Raw genomic sequence first — 12019 nt, forward strand, 5'->3', positions numbered from 1 at the left:
TTCTGTTCTTCTCAATGAGGAACAAACATGCTCAAGAATGCCTGGTGTTGTACATATTGTTTGACAACCCCACACAATCCTTGCATGAAGTGTTGCTTCATCCTCCACAGCAGTTAAGCCAATGACTTTAAATACCCCCACACAAAAAATTCCAACAGGTTTAGATCAGGTGAGCGTGGGGGCCAAGCAATTGGTCCACCTCTACCTACCCAGTGACCAGGATAATGTTCATCCAAGTGTTCACGGACATTAAAACTAAAATATGCAGGGGCACCATTGTGCATGAAGTACATCTCTTGCCGGACTGCTAGTGGAATATCTTCCAACAAATGTCTCATATCTCAATAATTATCAATTTCCGGACCCATGTTTATATAACATTTTTTTATCCTCTACATATGAGAATCCAACCCTAAAATTCTGTATAGTTAAATGTGAATAGGTGAAAATTATGTGGGAGAAAAAAATATTTTGCCCAAAAATATTAAAGCTTAAAGGAAATCCTGATAAGTTTAATTAAGCACACTTTCAAAAAGACCCGCATGCACATAGTACACAATATGGAGAAGGAGTAGCATTTTTAGTAAAGCGATATATATATAAAAAAGGGGGGAGGAGGAAATGGATTGCAGCATTTAGAAAGGAAGAGCAGGCATGTAAAGGGAAAATATGTGTTGCTTTTTATTGTGTAATATATGTAATGCAAAATATTTCTTTCTGTTGCTGTTATATGATAATTTCAAAATACCATATGAGTTGTTAATAATAAGATTGGGGTAATTCACACAGGCCCTAGCTGTTCGAAGGCATCAGTGCGAAAGCATAGATGCTGACCCTCTTGTTTGGACCAACCAGAGATTCATCAGATGGGCTCGGAACATCGATTTGGGTGAATATGCTGAGAACCTCAAAGGTAATATATTATAATTTCATATCATCAATTGTTGCATTATATTCTAACTGAATATAGAAAAATTAAAATGTTGTTGTTTTGGCAAATTGAGCTTGGCATACGTAAATAAAAACTAAATTAGGCCTATTTATGAAATGAAATTATATTCACAAGAAATTGCAAAAAGTGCAACAAACCAAGCTTTTTTAAGACAGGAAACCAAAAACGAAATTAGGCTTATTTATGAAGTACCAGAGTAGGTTCTTAAGAAAGTGCAACAAACCAAGTTTTTTAAGAAAGCAAACCAAAGGAGAGAGTGGTTTTAACTGATAAAGTGAAGATTGAAAAGAAATTGTAAGACATTTTATGAAGGTGGAAATCTATGTTAGATATATTCTTAGGATAGTATTCTACTATTCTACAATGAAAAGAGGACGAAGAAAAGTTTTAGCACTAATTTTAACAAGAAGTTGTATATATTGTTATCTAATGCGTATGTTGGAATCAGTGTTTGATAACTGGACAATATGAGATATATCATAATTTCTGCTATTGAGATCGCTTTATCTTCAGTCATGTGATTTTTACCTATCAGAACTTAAAGACAAGTTATATGGAACAAACCCTCTAAGGCAGGCTACATAATGTATATCTAAAGATCGTAAGTGATGCTATAATTGAGGGATTTGCTGGAAAAAGGGCGTATACGTCAATATGGCGAATTGAGATACATACAATCTAAGATTTTAAAACGCACCTGAATAAAATGTTATACACGCATGCAGCCCTGTTCTCCAGGTATGTACAGTACAATCAAAACAAAATTTCGCTACTATAATTATTCACTACATTTTAAACTGTTTTCCTGAAGAAGGGCGTATAGGTCTATCTGCCTTTCTTCCGGCAAAGCCCTCAATTATTTTAGACGAAAGGTATCGCTTGTGCTCGTTACAACTGTGTTGAAGTGACTAAATAGGTGCACACCAGTACGATGACAGTATCCATCGTACTAATATTAATATATAAAGGGTGACACTCACTTTTAAATGCAAGTTCAACTGAATGGTCTCAACTGTTCATTACAAATTAGCAAGCACACTTCATTAGATGTCTTCTCCAGCCTTTGTGACCCAGCTCATCTTCTTAGATTTCAGAGTGTTGTGAAAAAGCCTCAAAACGGTTCTAATCTATATCACTAGAGCTCAGAAATTTTGACATTCTGTCCTGAATGCCTGGTCGAGGCCACAGGTTCAGAGTATACAGATCTTGGGTATTTGATACAGTCGTATCTAGACATAATAGTCACTGCCTAAAAAGGCTATTCAAAGCACGCCAGCAACAGCTTGAATTGTGTTGGAAGTACCGTACTACCAGTCTAGTACATACAGTCACGAAGCTCAATACGTAGGGAATATGCATCCAATGACAGTTGAACTTAGTTGCTAGCCACTAGGATTGCTACTGTCATACAGTCTATTGTTTCTATAGTCGCTACGCTGTTATTCCCAGCGTGACTCCCCCTTTTTGCTTACGTCTTAGGAAGTCAAGGCTCTATAAAGTCTAGGTAGGTAACATCGTTCGCCATTTTTGTTCTTTCGTTGCCGAGCTACCAGACGAGGGATCTATTTGCCACACCATTAAACATTATCATGTCGTAGCTCCTATGATAATAAATCAAACGCACTGTAATTCAGCAAATAATTGAGCGGCAAATAATGTCCTCTTGTGGTTTCTGTGAATGCCAATGAAAGAGCCAAAATGGCGGGCCATTATATATTAAGTATTTATCCAGCCTTAGGAAATGCTTTACATCTTCATCAGCGAATCACAAGACGCACATGTTTAAATGTAGCCGACCTGCAACGTGATTGGCTGCCGGAAATTAGAGCGACGGGACTATAGTATGCTCAGTTGCTAACCGCTTGGAGCATTGTATCGCGAGAAATGCAAAAAATCACCTCTAGCTTCGTGACTATATGTACTAGACTGTAGTAATACTGTCTTTTACGAAGTGTTCACTTTACATTTAGTTCATACACACCCAGGACACAGTCCAGTACAGTCTATGATCTTGTCACAAGAAGACTGACGACTAAATGTTGTTCTGTTGAATCCAACTAAATTCAGAGAACTAAATTGTAAATACTTTATTGGAGGAATGTAGACATACATTTTAATCAAATAGAGTTTATAAATTTTGAAATTGTATATGTATTTTGAATTACAGGTAAATGAATGGATTATTTGAGAAATCATACAAGTCCATTCTTAGCGAAAACGAGTTTATAGCATTTCTGACAAAACATTATATGTATTTGCACATCTGTAGGAGAAAGTAGACTGTCTGCCTTATTTTAAGTGATAATGTCATGTCATGACGGTATTTCCCTGAAGAGAATGAAATTAAAAGATTTTATGGAGATATATCGACTGGCCACTTGTAAAGGGAAACAACTCAAAATTTAAAGTTTAATGTTTCTATGCCACATCAATAAATTTAAGAATGCAGTTATATTGTCAGACTCCAAAGCAGCTTATCAGTAGTCTCTAAACACACACCTTCATCTCAAACAGCAGAAATAACTAAAATGCTCTCTCAATTAATATCACTCAATAAAAGAATTGTATTCCAATGGATACCATCCCATTGTGGAATCGTGGGAAACGAGAATGCGGATGCTTTAGCAAAGAAGGGCAGCACTGCTACTTACAGACCTGTTACTAAATATGCATATTACTCTGTGAAGAGATTTATTAAATCTACATACTTAGACTTCAACAAACAAAATTTGATAACACAATTACAAGGGAAAAAATGGAACTCTCTGCATCATAATCCACAGTTGATTCCCGATTTACCACACAAATCGTCTGTAGCTGCATTTAGATTGGCAACAGGCCATGATTGTTTGGCCAAACACCTGCATAGAATTGGAATACATCAGTCCCCTAACTGTCCATTGTGTAACTCAAACCAAGAAATGGATTCGTAACACCTCAAAATCTGTGCTTCAGTGGCTGGCCATGATAATATCTTTCAAAAATATTGGAGTTCAAGAGGTCAAATGACTTTATTGTAAAACGCCTGGCATTAGAAAACAACAATAACAAGATGTTTCTGTGAATAATCCAAAGATTATTGACATTACTTCAAATTCTGATAATGATGTTTTGTATAGCAACTTGGTGCTTTAAAAATGCAGTTTTCTCAAAACTTTAAATTTTGAGTTCTTTCCCTTTTTGAAATGGCTTGTCGAAATTTTCCTCGCCTAGTTGTAACAAGAGATGACGCAATTGAGAAGCTGTAGTGTGGCACTTCAATAAGATATCAGTGTTTTCAATTTATACTGTAATCACATCCACTGTAATGTACGTGGTGTCATTTTTAACTTTTCGTACTAACTATTCCAGTCTCTAAACAATCCTCCTTTTTTATTAGAAGTTTATAAAGAATTAAATGTAAATATTGTTTCATAATTTACAGCTTATAACTTTTCTTGTCCTTTCACTGATTAATAGATAGCGGAGTGCATGGAGCACTTGTTGTTCTGGAGCCATCATTCAATGGAGACACGATGGCAACAGCTTTGGGTATCCCCCCATCTAAGAATATTATACGACGGCACCTAGCAACAGAGCTGGAGGCACTTGTCTTACCTGCAAGGTATGTCATCTTCTGCCAGATGGAGGAATACCAGGCCGAAGTGAACAGGGCTGTCAATAACGTGAAGCAGATCACCTCAAGATAAACACAGTGGTGCTTAAGCTGTATATTTGATGAGGCTTTGAAAGTAACCTATCACTCCATATCAGTATCACAGTTATGTTAATAGAAATATCACAACTGCTATATTGTGTTGGAAGTCACTTTATTTCTGTTAGCTTTCAGTCTTAGGACTATTTAATTTTTATTAATTATTTTATGTAAATTAATTTATTTTACTGGAAATTTATGTTTATGTATTCGCTTGCTTTAAGTAATCGAAATTATATTTTTTTAATCAGTTTCTCTGTATTTATTTAGTTAATGTCCACACTTAATTTTGAAATCGATAATTATCAACAACATATTTGTTTCGTCCTCACAATACTCTTAATTATGATACAGTCGCTTTTATGAAGAGACAAATGTGACATTTTAGTTCTAAATAACTTCAGGAAATAGATTATTTTCCGTCACAATTTCAACGATAATTGAGGTCCAAATGTAAATATTGTACTATATATATGTATATATAGACACACACACACACACACACACATTAGATTTATTTCTTAATTATTTATTTAACAGTCTTCATTGAATAGTTTTCTAATATTAATGTCAGAGCAGTTTATACCTATGTGTTGTCAGGTTTCCAAATTGAGAATAAGGGAGATTTTAAAAATGATTGCCTAAACAACCCTGAAACGACATTATCAATCATATTATTTATGCCTAAACCACTCCAAACATTATCATATTTATTATTCATGTTCATAAATGAAAAAACTTTCAGTGTAGGCTTTGGATCCTGAAGTACTCAGCACTTTTAATAAATAAAAAAATAAAATGATAAATCAATTTATGAAATACATGAGAATTGTTCTTAAATACTCGAGTTGCGAGATTGAAGAAAAGGAGTACCGGTATTTAAGAACATTTCTCAAGTATTTCATAAATTGATTTATTATTTTATTTTTTTTATTTATTAAAAGTGCCGAGTACTTCAGAATCCAATGCCTACACTGAAAGTTTTGTACATTGCTGTCCGTCTTGTGTTCATATTTTCCGATACTTTTAGAGGTAACATTAATTTAAAAATGAAGTCATTATAACTTCATATGAATTTTATACTTAATAAATTGATGTATTTTAATTAAATGACGTATTTACACGTGTGATTTTTTTTTCGTTGCAGAAAACATTATTTCTGATTATAAATATAAACTTGTTGTAGAAATATAAAAGGAAACTATGATCTACTAAATAAAATCGGTATAAATATAGACAATAAAACCAGAACTAATACCGGTATTTATTACAAGTAATTTGTTCTTTTTCTTTATTTATTAACCATCTTCTTAAGTCTAGTTATATCGACAATATGGACTAATTACAGACAATGAAATAAGCATATTATCAAAAAAATCCATGTATTGTTATGAATGGATAGATATTTGAATAAGAATTTAACATGTCAGTTTACTATATATTTCACGAATGTGAAAGTTTTATGAAATTATCTTTGTAATCTGCATATTAGAATCCAAAGATGTATTGGTATTAAATTTCCTTTTTCTGGCTGAGGAAAATTTGATGTCTTAATAATCTACGTATATTCAGGCCATAATTACCTCTTCTTTATGAAGTACCGGTAGTAAGGAAAAGGTATTATGCTGGTTTCTTAATTGATGAAAGAACTACATTTTTTCAAGGTTAGTGATTCCAAAAGTGTAACTTATACATTTACATTTGACTTTTAATTCGTGGCATTGAAATACATTAGCTTATACTTATTCAGTACTTAACAGTATTTCTGATTAATTTGAACATGTTTAATCATTCACTAAAGATAACGAAAAAACCACAAAATATTAAATTTTCTCAAAAATTTTCCTGAAGATTTTGTTTTTCTTTATGATGTATTAAAACAATATTATTTCCAGTTGTTTACAAAATTATTTTTCTCTCATCCAGATACTGTACAAGTATTTCAATTCATAGAAATAAAGTTGTAGTAACAGCAAACAGTTTATGAATTTGTGTATGAAATATCACATGCATATTTTGTTAAGATACATCTTCTCTTCTATTCTGCTGTGTTATTTAGTGAGTTACTGCAGAAAGAAATTAATGCCGGTATATAGATGTGCATCCAGAAATAAAATAAATCATATTTATAAGGAAATAATGTTAAATGGCTGACAGGTGCTAATTTTCTAATTCGTCCTCTCAACTTTTATCCAATAAAGTGTTTTGTCCGAGATCGTGCGTATTTGCTTGGTTTCTGCACAAAACCAATCCGCGGTAAGTCTAAAATTCCACATACAGTATTACCAACCTAACACACATAACAATTTCCCTCTTCTTACCGCTAAAGTGACATATTGATTTTACTGCTTTAGGCTTCTAACATATTATTTTTAGAGACGTTCAATATAGTAATAATTATAAATTGGAAACTTACCACTGCAATTTCACCTAAATTGCACTGTTATTGTTTTTAAATATTTGCAAAAATTAAGTAAACTCTACAACTCCACCAAAGTTACTGCATTCATGATGCAAGTAACATTAAGGAAGCCATGAAAAAATCAACAAGATTCCAGATGCCGATGTTATTACTGCAATATGTTATATAAATAATATTGTTAAAATATTAAAATGAAAAATAAATCATTACATAACCTTACCATTTGTTTTAAGTTCGCATTTATGGACTGGGGGGAAAAAAAGACAGACGTATATCACGGCTTGCTGGAGTATAGTAAACACAGAAAACATTTTAAAGCAACAATGTTGAAGATAGATATTTTTGTTTTACAAATTTGCCGTCATTGAACAGAAACCAAGATGGAGATTTCATTGCAACTAATTAGAAATTCCTCTTTCAGGTATGTAATAAATGATCTTCGCACAAAATAATGTACGATACACGAGCGGTATCTTTCCTTTCAATTCTCGGAAATTAAAAAAGCTCAACTACGTTTCGTTTTTTCAAACTTTTCCTCGAACATGAAAACTTCAACATACCGCTCTTGTAATGCATATTACTATTACAGCCATATACAAAACAGATTTACCTGAATAGGATTAAAGAAGATATTAAATAATGCTAATAGAGAATAATGACATACATTTCTATAATCTTAATTAAGTTCCTTCTAGACTCCACCAGACAGCGCAACTAGCAGTTGTTTATTCTAAAAAATTAAATTAAACTAATAAATATGAAGATGTATTAACATACGGGTACAAAGATATGTGTAAAAGATACACAAATTAGAATTTTTATTTTTTCAAAATATGACATATTAGTTCTAATAATTAATGGAATTATTAAGTACTAATTTAAGACTCCATTCAGATAATTTAATTGTAAATTTATGAGCAAATTAATTATTGTCTAATTTATAAGTTATCAACTAAATTATCTGGTAATGGACAAGAGATGAACTTGAAATTTGTAGCCATCTCCATTATGCTAGTCAGTAAAGACGTAGCAATAAAGACAGGTAATATTGATTTAGAAATGATATTTATCCAAGTGTTACCTATTTCAAATCCTTTGCAGAGATGCTGACTAATGGAATGCGTGAAGACAGTTATACTTTCAAGGCCTCATTTGTTCAAGGACTGCTGGAACAACAATACTGTGGTATATACTAAGTTTCATTTCAGCTCAACATGAAACAAATTTAATCAAATAATTAAGATTTTAAAAAGTGTATAGCATTGCTTTCCAAAGTGAACACTTTCATTCAAACTTCACCACAAATATTCTATTTGTGCTTAAAATAAAATTAAAAAAAAATTCAGATCTTACACCAAATTTGAATTAGACATTAGATTGAATTTATTAGTAAGACGTTAGGCATTTCAGATAAATAATTTGTCAACCCAAGTGTGAATGGTTAAAAAAAAAATCATGCTAATATCTGTGTGCTGATGTAATTTCCAAGAGTTTTAAAAATAAATCCATATGCTTCCATTCTTATAATTCTGGCAAAATTGTAGCAGTGTTAGGTCAGAGTACTTGCCAGGAGGAACTGGGGTGGCTAATAATCAGAAAGTTTTGCCAGATATTGCTGAGCTCCTGAATGTGACATCCCTGATATGTGACCCCAATGCATAAAAAATAATTGTTTATTATGTATTTTTTTGTTTGAATATAAGCCCTTTCATTTTTTTACAGGCAGGATCCATCATATGGAGTTTGGGATGTTAATAAACACAGGAAATTCGCTCTTTTCACCTAAAATTTATTAAAATTACAATATCATACCATCACTGTGACTGCTATTTATTACATTATTATTGTCATTTGAATTTAGTGTTAATACTAATTAATTTAAGAAAGTTTTTTTTTTTTTCCTTCAAAAGAGTTCCTGCTAATGTATATATAAGAACTCACGTACAAGTATGTGAATTGAATTTTATACCTAATGATTCTTATTTATTAAATAAATTGATAATTTTAGCTTTGACTGTCCAACTAGTTCCTGTGGACCGAATTCTTACGTTATTAAGAATTAAATTTCTTACTTCAATTTGAATGTCATGTTATGCAGGGAGACCATAATTGGAGTGAGAATAAATATTTATATGTGTAGTACCAGTACTGTACTCCTAAGTAACTAATATAAAAATGTCACTGCGCTTTTTAATACACCTGAAATTTTACGCTATATCTACATCGTATTACTATTTTTGCGACAATGAATACATTACTATTGTATTTTAAATTATCGTACGTTTAAGTGGCTTGGGAGCAAATAAATTTAAATTTTCGTAAGTGACCTATTTATGAAAAGAAGTACTGAATATTTCGATCCGTATTCTATAATATAAAATCATAAAAAGCGTAATGAAATATGATTGCGGAATCATTAATATTACGAGTACTTTTGGTTTATCATAAACTATAACTTATTTACGAGGGGTAGTCATAAAGTTTTAATTATCACCTCGAAAAAATGAAGCTGTGACCATGAAACTTGGTGATGGTGTTAGTCCTTTCCTACATATTCACCCTTCAACGCGACACATTTTTCTCAACGATGGATGACTTGACAGAGGCCTTGGTTGTAGAAGTCTGCATTTTGGCTGTTCAGGAAACGTTCCACCTCAAAAATCACCTCGTCGTCATTCTGGAAATGCCTGCCATGCAATAGTTTCTTCATCCGAGGAAAGAGGAAGAAGTCACTGGGTGCCATATCAGGAGAATACGGGGGGTGAGGCAAAATTTGGTAGCCGAAAGAAGCAGTATGTGTGACTGTGTCCTGTGCAGAATGAGCTGGGACGTTGTCATGAAGCAAAAGGACCTCCTTGGACAGCTTCCCGCGACGCTTCGTCTTGATAGCCTCCCGTAACCTCGTCAGGAGATTTCGGTAGTATGCTCCTGTGATGGTTTGCCCCTTCTGAGCATAATCTGTCAGCACTACACCTTGGATGTCCCAAAAAACACTCAGCATCACCTTGCCCGATGATAGTTGGGTCTTCGCCTTTTTCGGCGGTGGTGAATCCACGTGTTTCCACTGCTTGCTTTGCTCCTTTGTCACCCAGTGACTTCTTCTTCTTTCCTCGGATGAAGAAACCATTGCGTGGCAGGCATTTCCAGAATGACGACGAGGTGATTTTTGAGGTGGAACGTTTCCTGAACCACCAAAATGCAGACTTCTACAACCAAGGCCTCCGTCAAGTCATCCATCTTTGGGAAAAATGTGTCGCGTTGAAGGGTAAATATGTAGAAAAGGACTAACACCATCGCCAAGTTTAATGGTCGCAGCTTCATTTTTTCGAGTTGATAATTAAAACTTTATGACTACCCCTCGTACACTTTAATAATTTAAAAATAAATAAGATGTATTATAATAAATATATTCAGTGCAATACAATTTGAACTGCCTATTAGTCATAATTTTGTTATTTATTTGATTTCATCATGGTACCAATATTAAAGACCAATGCAATTGAGAACACAGTCTCAATGAATTCTTGCCACATAAGTTCGCGATGTTATTAATTATTACATAATATTAAGCGAGACATTGCAGATAGGAATACATGTGCGCACATATTGAAATAGAATTTTTTTAAGCTGTATGAAATAAGTCGAGATTTAAAATGTACACAATTTTCATATATCCAAGAAATATATAATATGGGCTATTCCATATGAAATCTATCAGTAAAGAACCTCGCATTTTTTTATACTCTAATTTTTTCCCCATTTATACAAGGTGCCGAGGAGAGTGCATTTTCAAAAATATACTATCGAAAGTCAAATGGTTTTCATATTGTCGAGCGACAAATTTAGCGTATTTAATAAAAAGAAACCTCTTCCAGCGCTCAGAACTCTGGAACCGTTTGCTGCAGAACATTGAATGGGAGCTCATTTTGAAGCTGACATTTGGTAGGTTATGTTAAGAAGTAATCCTTATTTTTATTGTACACAGAGAGACAGATAATCTGATTTTACTTACTTTGAGGCTTTTTGACAATTTGTAAAAAGTAAAAAAATATAGAGAAAAAACCTTGCATTATTAAGAGGGATTCGGCATTATTTGCTTAGTGGTATGGCAATAAGTTTCGAGGGTATTAAATAGATTATTTTCACATGCCTGGACTTAAATGCCACAGTACCGCACGCACTGGCCGAGAGCTGAAGATAAGCGAGCATTGGGCGTCATTTTACTCCTGTGTTTATGAAAACTTGTGATAAAGCTAGCCCAGCTATGCGCTACTAGACGAAACATCACGTGTTTGTCTCCTGGCCTTGCTTATCTCGACTAGCTCCCGTCTCACAGTCAGCTGGTTAGTTCATGCGCTTACTATTTATTTTCTTTATTTGATATTTTCAATACTTTCTCATCAACATACCATCAGTAAAAAATATGTGTTTATTTGTACTTTCAATGCGGAATGTAACTATATATTTTTAAAATATTTTTTCCTAAGCAAAGGCCTTAATGAGGAAAAATCTCAATTTCTCCATTTCCATAAAAAGTAAGAAAATCTGTTTATATGTCAATATAAATTTTAATTTCTCAGCATCAAAATAAACCATGATTTTGATCATTGGGTGAAAGAGTTTCGGAGCTACAACAGTTTAAAGTTGCTAATTTTATGAAAATACGATAAATTTAAATATTTTTATTTAAACACTATGAAGTTCTGATACCTCAAACTTTGCACAAAGCATTGTATCACAGTTCTCTACGTACAAAAAAAAGTTTCATTGTATTTAGAAATTGTAAGGTCAATTTTCTCTATATTTCGGTCGATTTGAGATGGAATAGCTCATACATACATTAATTAGTCTACATATACATTTAAACTGAAACTCTAGATTATGCTTGTTGAAAGAAAACTCAAGTATCGATATTATATTAACATATACCGTACCTCATCATAAGACATTT

The 12019-nt window shown here is 33.0% G+C and overlaps 1 protein-coding gene across 3 annotated transcripts in view; it reads left to right on the forward strand.

Moving 5' to 3' along the window:
- Liprin-gamma (liprin protein kazrin) overlaps positions 1–12019 on the forward strand; it is a 717975-nt gene that overhangs the window by 594938 nt on the left and 111018 nt on the right. For all 3 annotated transcript variants that reach the window (XM_069827796.1, XM_069827797.1, XM_069827798.1), the window contains 2 exons: positions 790–913; positions 4412–4556. In XM_069827796.1, the coding sequence (XP_069683897.1) occupies positions 790–913; positions 4412–4556 (269 nt within the window). The remainder of the gene's footprint in view (positions 1–789; positions 914–4411; positions 4557–12019) is intronic.

The sequence above is a fragment of the Periplaneta americana genome, chromosome 6 (assembly GCF_040183065.1).
Source record: "Periplaneta americana isolate PAMFEO1 chromosome 6, P.americana_PAMFEO1_priV1, whole genome shotgun sequence".
NCBI lineage: Eukaryota > Metazoa > Arthropoda > Insecta > Blattodea > Blattidae > Periplaneta > Periplaneta americana.